Consider the following 23,939-nt stretch of genomic DNA (forward strand, 5'->3'; position numbering starts at 1 on the left):
ACCAATGAACAGCTGAGACCAGTTGTACATACACAGTAACGTAAGTCAGAGACTGGAATTAGATGTTCAAGTTGCAGCTGCAGCAGCGCACAGCTCGCAAGGGGGACTCTTACCGACGGGCCCAGCTCCACGGGGAAAGTCATGATTGCATCACCGGGGAACGCTATCGGAGGAGCTTCCATTGCGGAGGGAAGCTGTTCTTTTCCTCCATTCAACATTTTGTAAAGGTCAATTGGTGAGAAGGTTAGCAGTGGAGCATCTGCTCACTGAGATATATTTAATTCCTCCACATATGTTCTTCAAGCATCAAATATAACGAAAGACTCAGTGCAAGAATTGATCAAACAGATAAATGCAGGTAAGCATTTCCCGCGGGAAAGAAAATCTTATCGCGGGCTTATCGCAAATGGCGGGGCTCCATCGCGAGGGACCGGAGCTGTATCTCATTCTCTGATTGGCCCGGGGCCAGCGTTATCGGCCGGACAGACAGTTTCCCGACGCGAGTATCCGTGGCGCCCGCGGTCGAGGAGGATTAATTATTCTTGCTATCTGCTCCCCTTCAGTCTATTCTTTTCTTTTTATCACTCATCGTCGCGATTAATTTCATCTTCTCTCCTCTCTCCTCTTCATCTCCCTTACCTCCTTCTACTCAACTGTGTTGCGCAATCTCATGTGCTGAAGTCTCGCGCAACCGGGTCTATACCTCCCCTTCCCCAGACTCCCCTCCTACCCACCCACCTACCTACCGTCCGCCATTCTTGAAATTGTTGGACTAGCTCAATTGTAGGTATGGCTGCATCTTTGTGCGCTCTGCGTGGCACTCGCCAGCTGGCGCTGCGCTCTCGTTTGCGCGCTGCTCCCTCGCCAATTGCGGTGCGGAGAGCTTCTCCCTTGATTCGTTCCCTTCACACCACCACACAGCAGTCGCCCTCCGCACGACGGCCCGTCTACACCAGCTCCGTCGCGGATCATGGCGTGCCTCATCCCCCGGATCTTTTCCAACCCCTCGATACCTTCCCCAGACGTCATATTGGCCCCAGTCCCGATGCCGCCAAGGAGATGCTTGCCACCCTGGATCCTCCGGTAGCGTCGCTCGATGAGTTCGTCAAGCAAGTGCTGCCGGCGGACATTCTGTCCAAGAAAGACCTGAAGGTCTCTGCTCCGCACTCCACCGCCAATCTTCCCCACAGCAGCGTGCACGGTGGTTTGGGGGAGACGGATATGCTGAAGCTCTTGGATACCTACCGCAAGCAAATCGATGTTTCGGGCAAGACATACCTCGGAACGGGCTACTACCCGACCATCGTGCCCCCAGTCGTCCTCCGTAACGTCCTGGAGAACCCGGCGTGGTACACCAGCTACACTCCCTACCAGCCGGAGATCAGTCAGGGTCGTCTGGAGTCCCTTCTGAACTTCCAGACGCTGACTGCCGATCTCACCGGTCTGCCCTTCGCCAATGCCTCGGTTTTGGATGAAGGTACTGCGGCCGCTGAAGCCATGACCATGTCCTTGGCTACCCTGCCCATGTCGAAGCAGAAGAAGGCCGGCAAGGCTTACGTGGTGTCTCACCTCTGCCACCCTCAGACCATTGCGGTGATGCGCTCCCGCGCAGAGGGCTTCGGCATCAACCTGGTGGTCGGCGATATTCTGGCGGATGACTTTAAGCTGGTCAAGGAGCAGGGTGACAAACTGATTGGTGTGTTGGCTCAGTACCCCGACACCGAGGGTGGTATCTACGACTTCCAGTCTCTGAGTGACACAATTCACGGCAACGGTGGTACCTTCAGTGTTGCTACCGACCTTCTGGCTTTGACTCTGCTCAAGGCACCTGGCGAGTTCGGTGCCGACATTGCGTTTGGAAGCGCCCAGAGACTCGGTGTCCCCATGGGATACGGTGGTCCTCACGCCGCCTTCTTCGCTTGCGCGGACAAGTACAAGCGCAAGGTTCCCGGCCGTGTTGTGGGTGTCTCCAAGGACCGTCTGGGCAACCGTGCCCTGAGACTGGCCCTGCAGACCCGTGAACAGCATATCCGCCGTGAGAAGGCCACTAGCAACATTTGCACAGCCCAGGCCCTCCTCGCCAACATGACCGCCATGTATGCTGTCTACCACGGACCTGCTGGCTTGAAGGCTATCGCCCAGCGCATCATGTCGATGACCACTACTCTGCAGGCAAAGCTCGCCGGCTTGGGTTACAATGTTCCGATCAAGTCGAACAGCGCTGATGGTGGTGCTCTTTTCGACACGGTTGTTGTCGAGTTGTCCGGTGCCCAAGAAACCGATGCCATCATTGCGGCTGCTCGTGAGCAGTCCATGTTCCTCCGCCGGCTGAGCGACACCAAGGTCGGAATTTCTCTGGACGAGACTGTCGGCCGTGAGGAGGTTAAGTCTATCCTCAAGGTGTTTGCCGCCCACGCCTCCAAGGCCGAGGTTGGCTTGGAAGAGGATCTGGCTGTTGCTCCTGTGCCCGCCAGCCTGGAGCGTACCTCTGCCTATCTGACCCACCCCGTGTTCAACACCCACCACTCCGAAACGGAAATGCTGCGTTATATCCGTCACCTCGAGTCCAAGGATCTGTCCCTGGCCCACTCCATGATCCCTCTTGGATCCTGCACCATGAAGCTCAACGCAACCACGGAGATGATTCCGGTCTCGTGGCCTGAGTTCTCTCAGATGCACCCATTCCTGCCGGCGGATGTAGCCAAGGGATACACCCAGATGATCGATGACCTCGAGCAGCAGCTCGCAGACATCACCGGTATGGCCGAAGTCACCGTGCAACCTAACTCCGGTGCGCAAGGTGAGTTCGCTGGTTTGCGCGTCATCAAGAAGTACCAGGAGGCCCACGAGGGCGACAAGCGCAACATTTGCCTGATCCCCGTCTCGGCTCACGGCACCAACCCTGCCAGTGCTGCCATGGCTGGTATGCGCGTGGTGACGATCAAGTGCGACACCAAGACCGGCAACCTGGACTTGGAAGACTTGAAGGCCAAGTGTGAGAAGCACAAGGACGAGCTGGCGGCTGTGATGATTACCTACCCCAGCACCTTTGGTGTGTATGAGCCTGGCATCAAGCAGGCCTGTGAGATTGTCCACCAGCATGGCGGCCAGGTCTACATGGACGGTGCCAACATGAACGCCCAGATCGGTCTGTGCTCTCCTGGCGAGATTGGTGCCGATGTGTGCCACTTGAACCTGCACAAGACCTTCTGTATCCCCCACGGTGGCGGTGGTCCTGGTGTCGGTCCCATTGGTGTGGCCGAGCACCTGCGGCCCTACCTTCCCTCTCACCCGGGCAGCGAGTACCTTCAGTCCAAGCGGTCCGAGTCGTCCTCGCCTCCCATCAGCGCTGCTCCCTGGGGTAGCGCTAGCATCCTGCCCATCACTTTCAACTACATCAACATGATGGGATCCAAGGGTCTTACACACGCAACAAAGATCACGCTACTGAATGCCAACTACATCCTGGCCCGTCTCAAGGACCACTACCCTATCCTCTACACCAACGAGAACGGCCGCTGTGCCCACGAGTTCATCCTCGATGTGCGCAAGTTCAAGGACACCTGCGGCGTTGAGGCTATTGATATCGCCAAGCGTCTGCAGGACTACGGCTTCCACGCCCCGACCATGTCGTGGCCCGTTGCCAACACGCTGATGATCGAGCCCACCGAGTCGGAGAACAAGGCGGAGCTTGACCGGTTCTGTGATGCCCTCATCTCCATCCGGGAGGAGATCGCCGCCGTCGAGAGCGGCGCCCAGCCCCAGGAGGGCAATGTGCTGAAGATGGCACCGCACACCCAGCGTGATCTGTTGTCCAGCGAGTGGAACCGGCCGTACACCCGCGAGACGGCAGCGTACCCGTTGCCGTACCTGGTGGAGAAGAAGTTCTGGCCGTCGGTGACGCGTGTAGATGATGGTAAGTAACTATTCCACTGTTTTTCTGAAGACTTTTGCTAATCAGTTGCAGCATACGGTGACCAGAACCTCTTCTGTACCTGCGGACCGGTGGAGGATAGCGAGTAGATAGTCTATGATACCCATGTGTACGATTGCTTTTGATACCATATTTTCAACATTCTGGATTGGGCATTGCATATTGATACGACTTGCATGACCAGCGATTCAACATTGTCATGATAGACAAGGATGGCGTTTTAGAAATATTAATAAAAACATGAATGTTCCATCAATCAAACATTTATTCCAGTTGCAAACCAGACAAACACTAGATATCCATCCCAGATAGGCAATCCGTATCTTATCGTCACACTAGCCGCTTTCAGGATCGGAGCCGGCCGAGCAGCCCCGGAACCGGACGCGACGGGCCTCACTATAAGACAGCCATCTGCTGGGCTGTTGCACTTTGGCGATTTTCTCTTCCGGAGTTTTGGACTGCTGCACTTCTAGATCGCCGTCGCATAGCGGATTGATTCCAACTCAGCACTCTTAATTGAGCCGAAGTGCGTGCAGCACCTGCATCACCCCGCGTCAACTTTCCACTACCCGCGACGCAGATTGGCACATTCCCCACACAAGCTCCTAGCTAGCAGCTGTCAGCAACGAACCTACCTACATACAACACTCTTTCCTGCATCCACTGCATTCGCACAGCAACATGTCCCCCAAATACACCCTCTTCGTGGGAACCTTCATCCAGCTCCCCCGCTTCAAGTCTGAAGAGGGTCACAAGCTCGCCATCACCCGCGGCGCGCTCTGGGTGTCCACTGCTGACGGCACAATCGAGGGATTCGACTGGTCCATTGCCAATGACAAGGATTTGAAGAGACTCCTCCGTCACAAGGGGTGGACTGTCGTGGACGACAAAAATACCCATAAGGGCAAGCACGGAGTGAAAGTGACATTGGTGGTTGCGCGTGAAGAGGAGAATGAGTTCTTCTTCCCTGGGTTTATCGGCAAGTCCCCCTACCCTACACATTCCAAACTCACAAGCAACATCGCTAACACAGAGAGACATTGAATAGACACACACATCCACGCCCCCCAATACCCCAACGCCGGCCTCTTCGGCGACGCCGGCCTCCTCGACTGGCTCCTAAACTACACCTTCCCCATCGAATCTTCCTTCGGCAGCACCAAATTCCCCTCCATCCCTCCCCCCAACGCCTACCGCGTCTACAACCAAGTCATCGCTCGCACCCTCGCAAATGGCACCACCTGCGCCTCCTACTTCGCTACCATCCATGTCCCCGCCACTAACCTCCTCGCCTCCCTCTGCCTCGCCCGCGGCCAACGCGCCCTCATCGGCCGCGTCTGCATGGACCGTCCCAAGCAATGCCCCGATTATCTTTGCGACGAGTCCCCTGACATCGCCATCGACAAGACCCAAGCCAGTATTGACCACATCCACACCATCGACCCTGAGGGTGCCCTCATCAAACCCATCGTGACCCCGCGATTCGCTCCCTCATGTACCCCGCGCTCGCTGGGGAAGTTGTCCAAGCTCGCGGCGAGCTACTCGCCCCCGCTACATATCCAGACGCATCTGGCTGAGAACCTGGATGAGCTGAAACTCGTGCACGATCTCTATCCAGAAGCAAAGGATTACACCTCCGTGTATAACTATTTCAAATTGCTCACCCCGCGGACGATCCTCGCGCACTGCGTGCATCTGTCTGACGACGAGCGGACCATGATCGCCGACAATAAGGCCAAGCTGTCTCACTGCCCGGCGTCCAACTCGGCCCTCGGCTCGGGGATCTGCGAAGTCCGCAAGGCCATCGACTCCGGCATCACGGTGGGACTAGGAACCGACGTAAGCGGCGGGTATAGTCCCAGCATACTGGAAACCGTTCGTCAGGCGTGCCTCGTATCAAGATTACTTCCTCATATGTCTGGAACTTCTGAGGGACAAAATAAGGATAATGACGGAGTACCGAAAGAAGTCCTCTCCATTGAAGAAGCACTCTACCTTGCCACACGTGGAGGAGCTGCGGTGGTCGACATGGCGGACCAAATCGGAGGGTTTGACCAGGGGATGGTGTGGGATGCGCAGCTGGTGAAGCTGGGGAAGTTTAATCCTGCGGGGAGGTGGGGGAAGACAGGTGGGGTGGAGACAGCGGTGGATGTGTTTGATGAGGGGCAGGAGTGGAAGGAGAAGGTGCATAAGTGGGTGTGGAATGGGGATAGTCGGAATGTGAGGATGGTGTGGGTTGGAGGGAAATTGGTGCATCGGGTTTGGGAGGAGGGAGAGGATAGGAGAGAGGGTGGGGGATGGATGAGGTGGGTGATGGGAGCGGTTGGTGTTGGTGTTGTGGGGTGGGCGGTTGTTAGAAGGTTGGGGGTGGGTAGGTAGATGATCAGTATAATGGATTTCGGATTGGCGTTATTATATTACTATATTATAGATGGAGGTGTGGGTATATTACTTGTCGGTTACTAGACTAGATGTTATAATCAATTGTCCACAAATATCCCAATATAGGGCTACTCAAGTACCATCAACATTGCATCAACCTTTACCGGGACACGATACCATCCTCACTGAAACAGCTCCACACAATCAAAGATCTAGTAACAGTAAACTCATCAGCAAAACCCATCATCTTATCTCACCTCACATCCAGGGGAAAACTTACAAAATTCGGGCTCAAAAACTCATCCCCGGAACTACCCGAAATAACACTAATCGTGATCTACACTCATCAGCACACATCACTCCCATAACTTCACTCACAACATATATCTAGTAGTAGGGTAAGGTAGGTAGCAAGCATACCGTATTCTCCCCCTCGACAATCGTCCCCTCAGGAACCGACACATCATACACCTCGCCGTAACCTCTATACGCGCCACGAGTCACGCCACGGGAGTTCAGGTTCGTAGGTGCGGATGGTGCTGAGCCTTCGTAGTCGTTTATCTATTTTTATTTCCTTAGTTACTATACTTACTGCAGAGAAAGGGGAGTGAGTGAGTGAGGTAGGTAGGGAATTACCGTCGCTTGAGGACGTCCTCCTGCGAATGACAGCGTAGTTCCGATACGCAGCGTCGCTGCACCGGTTTGGTCGGATGTCGCGGTGAACTTGATGGTTACTGGGTTGTTGACGGCCTTGAAGACGGCCATTGGGAAGTCGGTCAAGGAAGAGCTGCCGACGGTGTAGGTTAGGGGACCCCAGTCGGACATTCTGGAGTCGGAGGGGTGCATGCGGAGTTGGTTTTCTGCGTTGCGGAAGCCGGTTGGTCTATATTAATAATGTGTTAGATATGTAAGTGATGTGGGGTGGTTACAGGCAGGTCACTTACTGTCCGTCCCAATCGCCAATCTTGAAGATGGTCGTTCCTGTTTTGACGGAGCCTGAAATGTTCTTGGTTGTACTCGAGCCGGCGCTGACGGTCACTTCGCTGGTGGCGACAACGTACTCGCCTTGATAGTAGACCATGGTGTATGTTCCTGGTTTCATGGCGGGGGAGGTAAAGCTGCCTGAGGAGGATGTGTAGGTCCAGTATTGGGCGTCGTCGTTGTACCTGTCCGGTCAGCTGGGGTGGGTGGGTTGATAGGTTGGGTGAGAGGGCGTACCAGTGAACGACCCAGTCGAAGCTGGAGTCAGCGCCTGACGCGGTTCCGGATACGGTTCCCCTGTCTGCTTCGGCGACGTAGCCTTCAATATCGAGGTCTGCAAAAAAGGACGTTTCGATATCGGTGCTTGGGGTGCCACTGCGGCTGAAGTACATCGAGTACGGTCCGTGGAGACCCATGCGGTAGGACTCGGTTTGAACGTGGCCCGAGTTCTGTTTTGTCAGTAGCTGTGGATGTGGGTTTGAAGTATGAGACATACCATGTACCAGTAGAGGGAGTTGTAGTCGCCTCCGTTGTTGGAGTTGATGTCCCTGCAGCTGTGAGTATTGTCCTTGCGATAGATGGTTTGTACCTACCTGTGGAATGGGCCACCGGAAGAGGTTTCGTATTGGTTGAGGATCATGCAGACGCGGTGTTCGTCGCCCGCGATGCCTTGACTCAGTCAGCAGGAAATGTATAGATTGGTCGAAAAGTTTCTTACAGTGTCTCTGGTCATCAATGAAGCGTTGACTGGAATAGAATTTGCTACGAGTCTCTCCGTCGACAAGGAACTGTCGTGCAATTAGCAACGTCTGCAAAAGTATCCAAAAGACATACCACGTCAGATCCTTCAATTGCCTCCCCATCGGCAGTGTTGGACACATCGCCGAACGGCTCCTCGTTGGGGAGTTCGTCCGGGTTGAGTCGAGCAATGAATCGCAATTCACCGATAGATGGCTCTGGCGGTTGTCAGATATGATTTTGATAAGCTGGCGACAAACTCACCCTCCATAATATAGGTGGCCATATGAATAATAGGATCACCATCATGGACAACCATATACTGGGTCAGTGTGTCCGTTTCACAGGTCACCTTGATGTAGTCGCCTGTCGTAATCAGCTTGTCACGTCATATTCCCGGATAGGTTCAACTTACCACTCTTAGCAGCAGACACTGTGGCAGTTCCAAGACCGGAACCAATATGGCTGCCCTTGCCGGAATACTGCAGCTCTGTGCCATAATGCACAATGGAAGTGATATCGCAACTTCCGCGGTCCACAGTAAACACCAGCGAGTTGGGAGAATTGGCGTTTATGACATAGGAATCATCGTTGGTCGTTATGCCAAAGTCTGCATTGACAACCCCAGCTGCAAGCGAGAGAAGCGACAGAAGCGACGTTCTAGACAACATCTTGGTATTTGTCAGTGTCATGCCAAAGTATATTCCTCGTTAGTTGCGAGCTGACACCTTAAATAATTGATTCCAGCAGGAGCACTGCCGAACCCTGAGTACCGATGGAGCCAGAGCCGTCAAGCTAGCGAAGCTTCATGCACAACCCCTGGTCTAAAGTCTTGGACAACGAATAGCTTCCACCAATGGCTGACTTGGCTCGTTCTGCAGCTGACAATATATCAGACTTTTATGATAAAATTTTGAGTTCGGATGCTATGCATATTCCGGAGTGACCAATATAACATCCTGCCTTATGATCCTGTACTCTTTCGGCATACTATGTAAAGAAAGAAGCTTCATGTCAAAACACCAATTGTATCTTGAAGGGAAAGCGAATGTCCATGATGTTGCCGATCATTTACCCAAATAACCATTATAGAGGGCGTCGGACCCCATCTATGTCTTGGCCAGACTCTTCAGTGGTGGACGGACTCGTTTCTTGGCTGGCGGACGGAGGGAGCTCCGCGCGATATCACCTGGTGTGAGTGTTTAGCATAAGCGCCAATCCACGAGTCAGAAGTGCCGTTTTTCATGTTGGGTCTCGCGTTCTATGAGCTCTCTCCTCAATTTAATCTATTCTTCGCCAAATCTAGACGGCGATATGGAAAGCATCCGCACGTGGAAAATGTCTCTATGCCCTCTGGCTGTGTATTCGCTCCGCTAAATGCCAAGAGCTCGAGCTGATGCTGAAACGCACCATAGGATGTCCGAGACAGCACCGGTGGACCGCACCTCGTCTCGAGTAACGCCGATCTTTTTAAGCGACATTTGCAGGATGTCTGGTAGTGTTTATGCTATCGTGTTCTCAACGTCCTTGTCCAGAAACGACTGTGTTGTGTAGAAATCCATCCGGCTGTGGGTTGTGTCTGTTTGGAATATCCATAGATGTCAAGCCATGGTGTTCAAACAACCTGGCAAGTAGCTCAGTCCTTTCTGATAGAACAGGGATTATTCTAGACGATGTTATAGCTGATTTTTCTCGAGCTGTTGTAGACCAGAGCATCGTCACATAGACTTGCCAACAATGAAATACAGTCTGCGTATGAACGACTTAGATGAGATGCATAACACGTTGATAATAAAACCTAAAAACTTAGGCTGCACCGGCTTATAACTGCAAGGATGGAGCTGACGCAAGGGCCATGATGCTTTTGCTAATGCTGTGAGGTTCTAGGAACCCAATTAGTCAGTCTATGAAGATACTGGCGATAGAATTGAATGACATTTAGTCACAGCCTCATCGTAGCAAAAGCCTTACAAGAGATCCCACGGTTCCTGAAGCTGCAGCCTTCAGTAGATCCTCCGAGATCCTCAATGATGGGAACAATCGGCCCACCTGTCAAAATAGATACAAGAGCATGGGTCGGGAAATGCCGACGGCATGAGGATTTCCGAACGCAAGAAAGGAGGAATGCCAGGGATTGCAAAATAAACGCCGAACCGAGCCAGACTCGCCGCCCGAAACTAGACCATCATTCCGTCCACTCTCGGCATTCTTCTTCACATTTCCCCTAGATCTCGGCAAAACTGCTGCATGGGTGTATACTTTTGACCCCCAGTTGCTGATACTAAGCTGCAGTACGATTGATCGCATTCGATCGTACCTATCTATACTCATGATGAATCCTTGCAAGACAGATTATAGCTACGAGTTCGATGGTGTAGGCATGCTGGTGGCTCATACAAGCCAAATTTTCAGTTGCAGTAGTCAGGAATATCTTACGGCCAAATCTTCTGTTCATATCCCACCAGTCTCAAGGGCCCTGACTAACTCTTAGAACTTCTTCTATTATTCCCGTCGACGCTACTCGAATGCTGCCTGGAATAGCAAAACTGACGAGACTGAGGATGCCATGCACACAGATCAATGTCAACTACGTTCAGGTCCAGAATACCTACTCATACCCCTGTATTTGTCTCAGTCAACTATTACGCTTCATTTCGGCAAATCCCCTCGGTTTCACAACCCCTTGCTTCAGCATGCAGCCCAATCCTCGTGGCGAAGGCGAGACAGAAACTGGGAGCAGTAATCCTAAATATTGCACTGCTGCAGAGTTGATTACCTTATTTTAATAATAAGGAGCACTGCCTACTTCCGCGGGGGCAAAAAGAGTGGGGTGGCAATATATATGGCGCACGCATCAATACCGAATGGAGGCTGGGTCCGGACCCTGCAGACGCATTCCCAACCATCCTGCGCTGCACAAATGATCGACAGGGCATCTTCGGCAAGCAGAAGGAACCCCGCAAAAGCTACGTATTGCCATTGCTCAGGAACCCGCTAATTAAGACACAGACATGTGGCTTTTGGTGCCCGTGCGCCCCTAAGCCACAGCCCGACGGGGGCAGCAACCCTGATGCGTCCATTGATTGTTATGGTCTTGTCCAACATAACAGGGATTTCTGGCCGCACACGATGCCCAGCAGCCCACCATATCTCGGCTGAGCGTGTTGACATGTGTTGAATTCAGTTTCCGTAGGCAGACGTCCACTAGATTGAATTTACTGTATGACAGACATTCGTGACCGAAACCGTCTCATTCACTGTCTACCATTGTAGTTATGTTTTGTACATAAGACACAAAAGGAATGCCTTCAATCATGGCAAGAAGGAAACTTGGGAATTTGTGTGTTACTACTGTCTTCCTTTGCTCCGAACCCTCTCCCCTTGTATACACTGTCCCTTGAAGGCCCCTATGCCTTCATACGCCACCACAATAGCAGCCATCGCGGCTTTCCTGCTCTCGCAGCCCGTTATGGGCTCGGGGCAGAAAAAGACCCCCTTTGGATGGGGTACTCAGTCGCTTGCTCACTTTGGTATTGACCCAGACCTGGGGACACACAATGAGCAGAACCTCAATACTCTCGTTTCACATTCAGCGATGGCCGTTGCGTTGGAGACTGAATATGTCACCGTATGAAAAGCACCAGTCTGGCTCTTTGTTCCTATCACTAATCACGATACTCAGATTCCTCTTGACCATGACAATGCATCGGCTGGCACTTATCAAAATCGGTTCTGGGTCAGCGATGAATTTTATGAGCCAGGCAGTCCGATATTTGTGTATGATACAGGGGAGGCGGATGGCGAATCGGTAGCCTCAGCCTACCTAACTTCCACTCTTTCCTTCTTCCGAGAATTCTTAATAGAGTTCAACGCCATGGGAATCGCTTGGGAGCACAGATACTATGGAAACTCGACTCCGGCTCCCATATCCTATGAATCACCACCCGAGACCTATCAGTACCTCACCACCAAGCAGGCGCTCGCGGATCTCCCGTACTTTGCGAGTAACTTCAGCCGCGAGAAGTATCCGGACGTGGACCTGACACCGCAGGGCACACCCTGGGTCATGGTTGGCGGCTCGTACGCAGGGATCCGTGCTGCATTAACTCGCAACGAGTACCCAGAGACCATCTTCGCAGCCTATTCCTCATCGGCTCCGGTGGAAGCACGGGTGAATATGAGTGTGTACTACGACCAGGTCTACCGCGGCATGGTTGCCGATGGATGGACCAACTGCTCGGCCGATATTCACGCTGCTCTGGAATATATCGACGATCAGCTATCGGACGAAGATACAGCTACCTCAATCAAACAACTCTTCTTCGGACCTGGCGCCGAAGCCAACTCCAATGGTGATTTCACTGGAGCGCTAACCGCCATCTACAGCTACTTCCAGAGCTATGGTATGGCGGGAGGTATTGGAGGTCTGGGCGCATTTTGCGAGTATCTTGAAGTTGACCCCAAGACGAACGGGACTACCGGGCCGGATGGTCTTGCCCCTACGTATGGCGGCCAGTATGTCGTTGAACGATGGGCAGCATGGCCCACCTTCCTCGAGCTGGTCAATCTGAATATGGGGACCAACTGCGGACCTCAGAACGCTTCTCAGCCAATTGACTGTGATTTCTCCAAGCCATACGGCGATCCCGCGACCATCACTTGGACTTGGCAATACTGCAGCGAATGGGGATTCTTCCAAGCGAACAACGAAGGGCCACACTCGTTAGCCTCGCGATACCAGTCGGTGGAATACCAGCAAGAAGTATGTAACCGACAGTTCCCCGATGCGGTGGAGAAAGGACTGTTGCCTCCGTCACCGCGGGCGGATGAGGTCAACCAAGAGTTTGGAGGATGGACGATCCGGCCGTCCAATGTTTACTTCAGCGGAGGAGAATTCGATCCGTGGCGGTCATTATCCATTCTGTCTACGGACGATATCGCACCTCAGACGGTGGAGTTTACGAGCGCGATCCCAGCATGCGGGGTGCAGACAGATGAAGACACGGTCTTTGGATACGTCATGAAGGACTCGGAGCATTGCTTTGACTTTCAGGCCACACCGACCGTGGGTAAATTGTCACGCGGCATCTTCACATCCGCCCTGTTGCAATGGCTTGAATGTTTTGAACAGAATTCCAGTCAAACCAGGTGATTTGGGGGGGTGGCCAGGTGGGTGTGTGTTTGGGTTTTGCTGGCGCCTGGAGCCTGAAGCCTGGATAAAGAAGAGATGACGAGGTTGACCGTGGAGTGGTGGATCCTGAGATGCTACATAGTACTTTTAGAAAAGTACACGCGGGCAACAGAGATGCAAGAGAATGCCTCGGAGGTTTTAGATCAGCGGTTGGAATTAGCGTCATGTCCAAAATCCTGCGACGCAACAGCCGCTTTTCCGTTTTGGGAGATGCTTGCGATGTTTCCGAGTGCCGAAAGCATCTGGAATCGGAAACGACCCCTCGCAAGGTTGGCTTTTCCAATCATTTCCAGCCCATTGCGGCTTCTGACTTTCTTGCATCGCTGGAACCATCCATCCCTTCCCGTCTCTCCGCTTCGTCTACTTACTGACAGTGTGGCTATGGAGGCAGGGATACCCCATTCCTTCATTTCACATGGGGCCTCACGACCGAGGAGTTTGGTACTATCCCTTCTTCGCCAAGTGAATCCAAGTCTGGATCTCTCCTTGCAGGGTGAACTAGGACAAAGTATATAAGGTCTATGGTCGGAACCGGACTGCCCCTGTCGATTATCATACCTCTTTGTACATAACATTCACTTTAAAGTTATTTATCTCTCATCTCACATTGCTCAAATCACTCCTTTCCACTTCTCCATCTACTATCTAGGTTTCCTCCCCGCATTACTAGACTACCCGCAGTTGCGTCATGTTGGCTCCTGCGATTGTCTTTCTTGGTGCCATCTACTTAACCTTTCGCATCCTGGGCTCCCTCCATCAAGCTTACCACCATCGCAAGAAGTCCAAAGCTCTCGGCTGCCAGCCTCCTAGATCCGTCGATACCGGTATCCTCGGTATCACTGGCTTCTATCGCATTGCAAAGGCGGCCAGGGAGAAACGATGGGTTGAATACATTGCTGATCACTACCAGACGAGTGGACCGACCTTCCGTCAGCAGGCCTTGGGAGGGCTCATGGTCACCAACACTGTCGAGCCAGAGAACATCAAGGCACTGTTGGCTACTCAGTTCCAGGATTTTGGTCTCGGAACCCGGCATCGCGAGTTCTACCCGTTGCTTGGAAATGGTATCTTCACCTTGGATGGGCCGGGCTGGTCTCACGCGCGTGGCATGCTGAGGCCGCAGTTCACCCGCGACCAGGTCTGTTCATCCTACTAGTCTACCATCAATGAGAACTTATTGACGGATGAGAGCGACTAGGTTGCTGATCTCGACCTTATGGATGGCCACGTCACCAAGATGATGGACTTGATTCCCAAGGATGGGTCGACTTTCGACATCCAGCGCCTCTTCTTCCTCTTGACCATGGACTCGGCTACACATTTCTTGTTTGGTGAATCCGTCGGATCCATGCGCACATCCACTGAGTCGAGTCTGCTGGAGAAGTCCACTGTTGGAAACGCCCAAGGGTTCGCTGAGGCATTCAACCGGGCCCAAGAATACCTGGTTTCGAGATCCAGAGCCATGGCATTCTATTGGCTTGTTAACCCTAAGGAGTTCCGTGAAGCGAATCAGCTTGTACACGAGGTGGTCGATCACTACGTGCGCCTGGCTCTGGAGGCAAAGCGTCATCCCGAAAAGAAGGAGTCGGGCAGGTACATCTTCGCAGAAGCCTTGGCGGAGGATACCGATGACCCGAGAGTGATCCGTGACAACATGCTCAACATTCTGCTGGCTGGTCGCGACACCACTGCCAGTCTGCTCAGCTCGGCCTTTTTCTACCTAGCACGTCATCCTAATGTCTGGACCAAACTTCGCCAGACCATCGTCGACGAATTTGGAGACGCTAAACACCCCAACGGAAAGATCACGCATGCTAGACTGAAGGATACTCCATACCTGCGCTATTTCTTGAACGAAGGTGAGCAATAACCCCCCTCACCCGCCCCACCTCAGAATATCTCTTAACCAGACCAGTCCTCCGTCTCCTCCCCCCTGTGCCTCTAAACTTCCGTGTCGCCGCCAAAGATACTTCGTTGCCATTGGGTGGTGGGTCCGACGGGAAGGCCCCGGTCTACGTGCGCAAGGGAGAGCTTGTGTCGTACAGCGTATATGCAATGCACCGTCGCACCGACTTATACGGCCCGAATGCCCATGCATTCCGACCAGAGCGTTGGGAAGAGAACAGCAAGCGGGGTTGGGAATACCTTCCATTCAACGGTGGTCCACGCATTTGTCTTGGACGTAAGTCGCCTCACATATGTGCTCCAGTGAAGATTACTGACAATCGTTTCAGAGCAATACGCACTCACTGAAGCCAGCTACACCATGGTAAAACTGCTACAAAGGTACAACAGAATTGAGAATGCCGACCCTGATATGGTGGAGCCGATCATCAACTCCAGTCTCACGCTGTCGCATGACCGTGGTGTCCATATTCGGTTGTTTTCTTCGTAATTTGCCAGCACTGCTGGAATCTAACCACACCAATGGTTGTTCAAGCCGCCGGATGGCTACGACTTCTTTGCATGATGATGAGCTACACTTTTCATGCCTCGGGACATTCCCAGAAATGACTACATATACTAACCTGGATATTTTAATATGATGAGACTTTACACTACATACATCTTCAAGTGCTATTTCTAGTAGCTCGGTGATACTGTGGTGGAGACAACAAAGCAGCGTTGATACATAAGAACTATATTTCTCGTATACATGAGTATATCCTAGCTCCTCATAATATAGCAGTTATATTCATCTGCTATAATCAAATTACCAGTACTCAACTCGTAGTAATCTTGTTCTTATGAATTGAAATGCATGGCGACAACTCAAAAAATCAATTCATTGGCTAGTACTCACATTGGAAAGTAGTACTAGTCAGAAAGGAACGACAACTTCTTGTAATGGATAAGATTGTGATGGTAGCGGGATTTGGATCCGTGACTACCGAATAGAATACTCCCCCAAAGATCCACTCACTCATCTTTCTTATCACTTCACCACCACGACGCAAAAAAAAGCAAAAAAGAAAGCCCAACGCGGGGCTCGAACCCGCAGCCTTGAGATTAAGAGTCTCACGCTCTACCGATTGAGCTAGCCGGGCTAGTTCGGTGAAAGCTAAATTACAGTTATGCATAATATTCTTGCTTTTTCCTTACGGCGTACGCGCATGTTAGTTCCAGCCACAGGTTGCCGTGGCTATGCAATATGTGGCTGATCCGCATGCGTGCTGAGTCAGCCAATTTCGGCGGCGCAATTCCCTCCACCGAGATTCAACCTATCGCCATTGTTGACGTTGTCTCCAGTTCCATACCTGCTGCGTCAAGTGGACTCTTGGATTTTGAGATCCTTAGAATTTGATCAAACACACGACTCATAAAGAGACGTACTTTACTCTTAGTCATACGTGCATTCAATAGTCCAGCTTGCCAATTACCTAACTTGGACTGGATACACGTGCTGGCCTATCAGCTGACGATTGCTGGAACTTCCCTTCACTTCATAAATTGCGCTGGATTTTCGCATCTGGCTTTACTATAATTTACTATCGCCATCTTATTCTCACTGACAGTGAAAATGGCATCTGCTCCTAACCCCGGTCAAACACTCCCTAGACAGCCAGTGGTCGTGCCTGCCATGGTCCCTCCCTCGAATGGCGCTGAAGCCTCTACAGGGGCAGCTAGTGGCACTGACCCCAATCCTGATGCCTGGGACTCTGAAATGCAACTTGTTTCCTCGCTCGCGAAGCTTCAGAAGATGGAAGCAATGGTGAGTATTACTCCTTCCAGTCAAGCTCGACAGCAATTAACACTTCTGACAGATCCATCAACTACGCACTCTACTTCCCGAGCGCCTTCTGGAGCCCCTGGCACCCATTGTCAACCCCAAAGCCGCTGCGGGAAGATCCGTCCCCAAGTCCCCGCAAATGCTGTACGAGCAGCTGGCTCAAGCTGCGCGCGCGGGTGTCTCCGAGCTGCAAGAGTTTCAGTCGATGTGGAGAAGTCCCGAGATGAAAGCAGTCTGGGATCGCGTCGACGCGCAAATTAAAGAAAACGGCGGCGTGATGCTGCAGCCCACGGGGAAGTGGGAACGAGATTATGATACCATTCTCGCGGATCTCCGTGAGGAGGAGCAGGCTCAGAATGAGCAGCAGCAGAAAGCGAATGAGGAGATGGAGCGATCCAAGATCCAGGCTACTGAGGGTGGATGGAGAGCGATTGTGGACGGCTTTGCTCAGAAGAATGTGCCTGGTGTGCGGGTCTTGGCTAGTCAGAGTGAAGCGGCTGTTACTGTTGTGCTTGTCAAGGCTGGGATAGTGTTCAGGGTCGAGGCTATTGCTGGTCAGGATGGAAATGGGGTTCCTGATTGGCGGGTCTTTACTAGGACGCCGGGGGGTCAGACGCCTTCGAAGGTCGAGACGGCGGTGGCGCAGTGCTTGAATGCGAGGCCTCGACAGTGGGATTTGCTTTATTTGCTTGTAAGACTGGCTCTATTTCCTACGTTACTCGATATGGTTTATGTGGGGAAAACACTGACTTCTTTATGTTAGGACATGATATCGTCCTATTCGACTATCAAACAGACACCCTGCGCAAAATGCGCCAAGATGACCGACAGCACTGCAACCCTTCCCACCATTCGGAAGCCATCTTCTACTCCCCAAGAACAGGGGAGTCAAACCTGGGAAGCCTATCACCAAGGCTGTGCCGAGTGAAGGGACAACAAAGGAAATATCACAGAAAGTAAAATTATCGATGGAATGTTCCAGCTCAACAATTCCAAGACGCCTCAACATCTCAAATATATATCAGTCGATCCGAGACTCATCAACCGCATCGGTGGCATATCGCGGGTATAATCAGTGCAAGTTCCTCGGAATAATCAACCAACACAAAGAAAAACAAAGGTGCATTGGCATCACACCTACTCCTCCACATCCAACCTTGCCGGGAAAAAACTGGCCACTTTCCCCTCAACAAGTGGCTCAAGCACCCTACGGCCGGGACGACGACGAGAGCCGTGCTCGTCCTTGGCAGCTCTCATGACCGTAACTCCCGAGGTCCCTTCCACCAACAACTGCCACCACCACGGTGGACTATCCTTGCGTCTGACCAGGACTAAGTCTTCTTCCTCGTACCTAGAGGATGACGATGACGATGATGACGGTCGCTGCCGTCGTCCTGACGTCGAGGAGCCAAAAAATGGCATTGTTGTGTTCTCCTCTCGCTGTTTGCCTTTGTTTCTCGACCTTCTCTTCCTGTGACTGCTGGTAGCGTTGTAGTTGGGGTTCCAGAAACTTGACATTTCGTTTGCTTTATGACTGGACTGGTCTTGCGAGGTGGTCGATAAGGAATTGGTGTCACTAGAGTGACTCAACGATCGGGAAAGAAAGCTGAAGTCTAGTCAAAGACACAAAGACAATATCGAATGTGAGAGACTCAGAACAGAGAATCAGATGTACCTATCAATGACGCGAAAATCGACATTAAAAACGAGAAAAGCAGATTCTATTTATGCTCTCAGCAGTCCATGCAGATCCATCTGAGTGCTTGAATTTTGCTCATCCATTAATTGAGGTTATCTCCTATATTTCCAAACAATTGGACCCGCATGTATCTCGTATTCCTGTAACTTTGTGAAACCTTGTTTGTGAGACATCAACTGAGTTCAATTGATGGATGCAACTGTATACCAAAGTCAAGAATAGTTAGTAGCATAGTACTATACCGTAGGTGTTGGTGTTTGAGCAAACGGCGAGAGCCGTATCAATCATATCTATAAGTCTCACTACCCACTTGACTCGATCAATCAATCTTTCGAATCTTTCCATTGGGCGCAATACGTACAGACTGTACTATGCAGCTACTTCACAAGAGTTAGTATTATGTTTAAGTGAGATACCACATGCTACTAGTAGTCGTATATAATGTACATAGAAAACGAACCCAGATATCGGGATATTCCATACATATATATACATATATCTCACACTCATTTTGAATCGATGTCATGAACGACTTAACTAATCATAGTCATCCGTTTAGTCATCTGTTGGAATAAAAGAAATGATGTCATATCATCCTTACAAAATTGACTTCAAGCGTCGAGTGTAGTACAGGGAACCGATATATCATAGGTATTATCTTCATTAGAGGGCATGAATGAGATACTCATACTCCGCTTCTGTGGGAACCCGTTACGGGACATTCCTTTTGAGTACGAATCGTTGAAGTAAGTATCCTAATACTTTCGGGTTATTCTCTTCTTCGCTTTCAGGCATCAATGTTGGGTGTCATGTTGGTTGGGTTGGTGGTAGTATGATGAGGGTGGATTGTTCCAGCATTTACTACTACGTAGTAATAGTATGGATTCTCGGTGCCCGTGGAGGGGGATATACATAAGTTTTAGTACCACATTATCTTTCAGTAAGGTTGCATTATGAATTTGCTCGTTCTATTCTACTTTACTGCTGTAGTAGGTAGTATAGATTAATCTTGAGGAAGTATCCGATACAGTCCAGATGAGTATGTATACATACATCCATGCCATAATTGCAGAGAACATTAAATATAGACAGGCCAAGTGGAGATACAATCAACATGTCATAATCACCGCATGCACACACTATTACACTGATATCCCGCTATTGCTGCGCTTCAAAGGAGTGAACAAAGGTTAAAAATATAGAGGAACTTCCCAGCCATTATGTCAAATCAGAAATAAAAACTCGCAAACGCCAATCCAACCCAGCTGATAGATTGCTGTCATCATAACTTGAAACGAAATTCGCTTTGCTCAATGCAACATTCTAATGCATAAAAATGTTTCTTTTTGTCGTCGTCATCCGGAGATTACACTCACGTGGAGAAGAGACCGAAGCCACCGGCGAACCAGCTGAAGGACAGAACGGTGATGGCGAACATGCCAAAGGTGAATTTCATTCCTAACCGTTCGAGTTCGGAGAAAGCGCCGCTGCAGGTAGCGCAGACAAATCCTGTCAAAGTTAGCGGACTGATTACGATATACGGAGGAGATAACATACCATTGAGCGGAGTGTACGGCTGGGAGCTGTACATTCCGAAGGTGTAGCTGCTAGCAGCGCTGAGATAGCCGGCACTGGCCGTCTCAGTGATGCCCTTGCTGGCATCCCACACGATCAACGTGTACGACGCTGTCAACAACGGGACAGTCGCGTTGGCCTGGTACTTCTTGGTGTCCCAGACCACCTCTCCGGTGGGCGACATGGTCATGTTGGATGAGATGGTGTAGGTGGCGCTGTTCAAACTGCACGAAGCGACAACATTGACAGCAGTTGGGCTGATGGTCAAAGAGGTGTAGTTCCATTTCAATGTCACATAATCGCCGATCTTATAGTAGGTTGTGGCATCCGCGCTGGGAATAAGCATGGAGATACCACCGGCACCGGCAGCGGAGTTGATAGAAACACTCGTTGTGCTGTTCGAAGAAGAGCCAGAGGACTTGCCGCTAGCAGTGCCTGTTCCGGTAGCTGACTTGGTATTGGTGCCGGTGGCCGTGGCCGTGGTGTCGGTTCCTGTTGCGGCGGCGGTCTTGGTCGCTGCCTCGGTCTTCGATGCACTCGCGGTGGTAGCGGCGGCTCCAGTGGTTGCGCTCTCAGCTGCGGTGGTATCTTCGCGGGTCAGCAACACATCATACACGAATCACGATGAAAGTAGGATAAAAGCGAAGGGATGTAGGACTGACCAGCTCGTCGCAACAATTCGCCATGCGGCGGCCATGGCCAGGCGGAAGTTACCGTCCCCAGCACCAAGAGGAGGCACAAAACAAACAGACGAGACATGGAACGCATCTTGAAAAGTCCGATTGTAGTGTTGTGCAGTTGTGTTGACTGAAAGGCAGAGGGGTCGGTTGACTCCCTTGGCAAAATTCAGGGTCCGATCGACGTGGACCCTTTCCCGTATACGGCGGCAGAAGCGACAGGGGTATTTGTAACTGCGATGAACTGACGAGCAACAGACGAAGCTACACCAGGATGGCGAAGATGAGCCGTCGAGCACGATAAGCGATGATCAAATCCAGCGATGAAGCGATACGGGCTGCAGAGGAGGTGTTTTTTTCAGGCCAGCGGGACTGAAACATGCAGATCGTCCGATAGATTCTCGGCAGGGTCCAACGAGGGTCTGGGGGAGAGAGATGTAAACAAAGCGAGCGACAGGGACCGATCTGATTCCAGCGAACCTGGGGTGGCAGATAGATGAAAAGATACGACCGATCAAGCGATAGCGAAGGTCAGAAGAGACAAACGACAGACGAGCGAAGCATTGTCCGACCCGAGGGGGGGAAGAAAGAAAGACGAGGGCGAGAGACTAAAAGACCAGACGAGCAGCCATTGAAGGCGCGCCTTGCCCGATTGGGCCAGGGAGTGAGACACCCGGCTATTTTTGGCGGTACGCCTGAGGCATCCACTGCATCTGACCCGGTCGGGGATCATGATTTATGCCCTGGCCAGCAACTTTGTTTCACTTAGAATAGTCCCTTTGCCTCACTCGTCGCAGGTATAAAGTTTTGGCGAAAGAATCATCCCGGGTCTGTCCTTCTCTGACTATATCAGCTATCCATCTCGTCTCATTTTCTAGGTGCAAGTTCATTCCCCATACAGTCAGTCACAGTCATGGATTGTTGTAGAAATCAGTCTTTGGTGTCCCCGCAAAGCTGCGACACTAACCGGATCCCGGCAGCCACTATTGCCAATTATTGGCCACTACGATAAGCGAAGAGCGGATGAGAAGTACATCAATCTAGTTTACTTTTACTGTGGGTTTGCAGCTATCACTCCTGTCAATCATGAAGATTAGAGATAGTAGATAGTATAAATGCATGTATTTACGTGAGATTATCTAAACCAGATATTCCTGACTATGCAACATGCCACGCTTCGCGTATAGATAGATCACCTTCCTCCCCAATCATCAAAACTCATTCTCACTCATCATTAAGTATATTAACATTAGTAAGGGTCGATCATTTAACAGGCGTATTGTTACAGTGTGCATTCTCTTTCAGGCTGGGAGAGGCGCATATCCTCCCAGATCCTTCGGTCTCATGATTCATCAGTCACGCCACCCTCGTCATAGAGCCCCTGTTAAGGCACTGTGGCGAGGTCTAGACGTCGTGTCTTTAGGAAGTGTATTCGGGCGTCAGGTCGACAGTGCTGCAGGAGGACGGAATAGTGGGCTCCTCATAGCGGTAGATGTAGAAGAGCTGGGGTGCGTTGTGGTACCAGTCGCACACTACATGGCTGCAGTTAGTGGCACGTTCTGACAGTTTGTATGGTTATAAGTTCAGAGTCACTCACCTAGCCAGCCTCCGAAGCCATCCTGTGCCGACCACTCCAGGCCGGCAGAACCAATGGAGAAGTCATCATCGCCGTATCCAACATTGATCTGAACAGACTCCCATGCTGCCAAAAAATTAGTTTCCCGAAACTTCCATGTGGCAAGAGAAAACAAAACATGGAACAGGGGAAGGAACAGGAAGTCTAACCTGCATAGTTGTTCTGGACGCCCATCTTGAATCCCCAAGGGAAAGAAGTGCCCAGGTCGAACTGGGTGTGGGTGCCGTTCAGGAAGGCCGGGCTGGCCGTTCCGACGTCCGAGGTCAGCACGGCATCATTAAATCCCGCACCGGTGTGGTAGGCATAAACGTAGAGGTTGTTGTGGTCGTCATTGGTAGCGCCCGAGGTCTTGAGGTAGAAGGATTGGGTGGAGTTGCTGGACTGGCGGGGGTACAGCACCGGGCCAGCAGCCACAGTAGACGCCAACAGGGCAAGAGAGGCAAGGAACTTCATTGTGGATAGTGTGGGAGAGAGAAGGTGGATGAAGAAGTTGGTGAATTAAAATAGAAAGAATATGGCTCGTGGTTCGATCCTGAAATAGAACAGTGGATGTGGGAGAAAGGGAGGAGGATGGTGCGTGATAGATGAAGGCTGATATGGAGGGGGATGGCCAGCGTCTTTATATCGGACAGCCACCACGATTCTCCCCCACAGCCGCAGTTGGGGGGAACACGGGTGCACCGGCGCCAAAATGCCTACAGTTTACGGGAAAGTTGGAACGAGTGGAAGGGGATCCAAGGATAGTGCAGGGGCAGGACAAACTACCGACTAGACTAGGGAAAACTTTGCGCGAATCTGAGAATAGAAACTTGGGCGAATGCCGACAGGTGGAGGGGGCGGTTGGTGGTTGGTGGTTGGAGCTTGATTTCCCTCAAGCTGAGGAATACTTTTGAGTTGGCAGAATGAGAGGCAGGCAAAGAGGCAGGAACAACTGGAGGCAAATCCTCTGCTCCACTGCACTCTCGGACTGGCCGCCCTGGTCGCCACAGTCCGATTGGCTGATCCCGTTCTTGGCTGTGCTGGTGGAGGGACTTGAGCCGGACCAATCAGGGTTGGGCGGCGAATTCAACAGAACGGCTTGATTGGACAGGCACGGAATGAACGAGGATGGCGGGAGGAGACTGGAGTTATCCCCGCATACACACTTCACATACTCAGTATACCATAGTAGTACTAGTAGAGATAGAGAGATGGGAGTAAGTACTATTATTTCCTTTACCTCCATACTATGTCAAGTTAACAGCAAATCCCAACAGTGCTGATCTGACATGAGACAGACTGACTAACTAATTATCTTTCTATTTTTATTTTACCCACCAACAAGACTACTACTAATCTAATCCTACTCAAAACTTGTAAGCAGTCGATCTTAATCTATCGGCTGATCGGATTTTCA

General features: G+C 51.4%; 9 protein-coding genes and 1 non-coding gene across 10 annotated transcripts; 5 read left to right on the forward strand and 5 right to left on the reverse strand.

Annotated features, from left to right (window-relative positions):
* The first annotated feature begins 592 nt into the window (after positions 1-592).
* On the forward strand, positions 593-4,152 carry BO83DRAFT_406918 (glycine decarboxylase subunit P). The gene is made up of 2 exons (XM_025533915.1): positions 593-3,916; positions 3,968-4,152. The coding sequence occupies exons 1-2, from the start codon at positions 790-792 to the stop codon at positions 4,021-4,023; spliced, it is 3,183 nt and encodes a 1,060-aa protein (XP_025390275.1). The 5' UTR covers positions 593-789; the 3' UTR covers positions 4,024-4,152.
* A 227-nt stretch (positions 4,153-4,379) lies between these two features.
* BO83DRAFT_435946 (chlorohydrolase family protein) lies at positions 4,380-6,313 on the forward strand (the record flags this gene model as incomplete). The annotated part of the gene is made up of 2 exons (XM_025535924.1): positions 4,380-4,913; positions 4,983-6,313. The coding sequence occupies exons 1-2, from the start codon at positions 4,616-4,618 to the stop codon at positions 6,311-6,313; spliced, it is 1,629 nt and encodes a 542-aa protein (XP_025390276.1). The 5' UTR covers positions 4,380-4,615.
* Positions 6,314-6,498: 185 nt separating this feature from the next.
* On the reverse strand, positions 6,499-8,721 carry rglA (putative rhamnogalacturonase B; the record flags this gene model as incomplete). The annotated part of the gene is made up of 12 exons (XM_025537277.1): positions 8,451-8,721; positions 8,300-8,401; positions 8,132-8,253; positions 8,016-8,085; positions 7,891-7,966; positions 7,794-7,845; positions 7,535-7,746; positions 7,261-7,482; positions 6,953-7,199; positions 6,737-6,877; positions 6,597-6,653; positions 6,499-6,528 (listed from the first exon to the last, which is right to left on the reverse strand). The coding sequence occupies exons 1-12, from the start codon at positions 8,704-8,706 to the stop codon at positions 6,499-6,501; spliced, it is 1,587 nt and encodes a 528-aa protein (XP_025390277.1). The 5' UTR covers positions 8,707-8,721.
* A 2,658-nt stretch (positions 8,722-11,379) lies between these two features.
* Positions 11,380-13,187, forward strand: BO83DRAFT_357324 (putative serine peptidase, family S28; the record flags this gene model as incomplete). Its single annotated transcript, XM_025529246.1, has 2 exons — positions 11,380-11,663; positions 11,718-13,187. The coding sequence occupies exons 1-2, from the start codon at positions 11,445-11,447 to the stop codon at positions 13,185-13,187; spliced, it is 1,689 nt and encodes a 562-aa protein (XP_025390278.1). The 5' UTR covers positions 11,380-11,444.
* A 727-nt stretch (positions 13,188-13,914) lies between these two features.
* On the forward strand, positions 13,915-15,856 carry BO83DRAFT_334373 (cytochrome P450; the record flags this gene model as incomplete). Its single annotated transcript, XM_025528376.1, has 4 exons — positions 13,915-14,364; positions 14,425-15,085; positions 15,142-15,408; positions 15,461-15,856. 4 exons carry the CDS (start codon positions 13,915-13,917, stop codon positions 15,619-15,621), a joined length of 1,539 nt encoding a protein of 512 aa, XP_025390279.1. The 3' UTR covers positions 15,622-15,856.
* Positions 15,857-16,200: 344 nt separating this feature from the next.
* On the reverse strand, positions 16,201-16,273 carry BO83DRAFT_t107. Its single transcript has one exon. It is a non-coding gene; the product is annotated as a tRNA-Lys (tRNA).
* A 473-nt stretch (positions 16,274-16,746) lies between these two features.
* Positions 16,747-17,884, forward strand: BO83DRAFT_397315 (RNA polymerase II mediator complex subunit MED27 domain-containing protein; the record flags this gene model as incomplete). The annotated part of the gene is made up of 3 exons (XM_025533184.1): positions 16,747-16,938; positions 16,991-17,647; positions 17,720-17,884. The coding sequence occupies 3 exons, from the start codon at positions 16,747-16,749 to the stop codon at positions 17,882-17,884; spliced, it is 1,014 nt and encodes a 337-aa protein (XP_025390280.1).
* Positions 17,885-17,906: 22 nt separating this feature from the next.
* On the reverse strand, positions 17,907-18,614 carry BO83DRAFT_228322 (uncharacterized protein). Its single transcript, XM_025526876.1, has one exon. The coding sequence runs from the start codon at positions 18,472-18,474 to the stop codon at positions 18,094-18,096; it is 381 nt and encodes a 126-aa protein (XP_025390281.1). The 5' UTR covers positions 18,475-18,614; the 3' UTR covers positions 17,907-18,093.
* Positions 18,615-19,603: 989 nt separating this feature from the next.
* On the reverse strand, positions 19,604-21,479 carry BO83DRAFT_376877 (uncharacterized protein). The gene is made up of 3 exons (XM_025530842.1): positions 20,893-21,479; positions 20,213-20,818; positions 19,604-20,164 (listed from the first exon to the last, which is right to left on the reverse strand). Exons 1-3 carry the CDS (start codon positions 20,996-20,998, stop codon positions 20,028-20,030), a joined length of 849 nt encoding a protein of 282 aa, XP_025390282.1. The 5' UTR covers positions 20,999-21,479; the 3' UTR covers positions 19,604-20,027.
* Positions 21,480-22,013: 534 nt separating this feature from the next.
* Positions 22,014-23,404, reverse strand: BO83DRAFT_376878 (uncharacterized protein; the record flags this gene model as incomplete). The annotated part of the gene is made up of 2 exons (XM_025530843.1): positions 22,693-23,404; positions 22,014-22,609 (listed from the first exon to the last, which is right to left on the reverse strand). Coding segments are annotated over exons 1-2 (413 nt in total), but the record flags the coding sequence as incomplete, so codon positions are not given.
* Positions 23,405-23,939: the final 535 nt, after the last annotated feature.

Source organism: Aspergillus eucalypticola (genome assembly GCF_003184535.1).
Source record: "Aspergillus eucalypticola CBS 122712 chromosome Unknown BO83scaffold_7, whole genome shotgun sequence".
Taxonomy (NCBI): domain Eukaryota; kingdom Fungi; phylum Ascomycota; class Eurotiomycetes; order Eurotiales; family Aspergillaceae; genus Aspergillus; species Aspergillus eucalypticola.

Excerpts from the sequence above, each read along its gene's own strand:
- BO83DRAFT_376877 (XM_025530842.1), bottom strand. The coding sequence starts at position 20,998 with ATGCGTTCCATGTCTCGTCTGTTTGTTTTGTGCCTCCTCTTGGTGCTG. Across the intron at positions 20,819-20,892 it reads CGAATTGTTGCGACGAGCTG|ATACCACCGCAGCTGAGAGC; the intron begins GTCAGTCCTACA and ends TGACCCGCGAAG. Across the intron at positions 20,165-20,212 it reads GCCGTACACTCCGCTCAATG|GATTTGTCTGCGCTACCTGC; the intron begins GTATGTTATCTC and ends TAACTTTGACAG.
- BO83DRAFT_406918 (XM_025533915.1), top strand. The coding sequence starts at position 790 with ATGGCTGCATCTTTGTGCGCTCTGCGTGGCACTCGCCAGCTGGCGCTG. Across the intron at positions 3,917-3,967 it reads GGTGACGCGTGTAGATGATG|CATACGGTGACCAGAACCTC; the intron begins GTAAGTAACTAT and ends AATCAGTTGCAG.
- BO83DRAFT_228322 (XM_025526876.1), bottom strand. The coding sequence starts at position 18,474 with ATGTCAAGTTTCTGGAACCCCAACTACAACGCTACCAGCAGTCACAGG.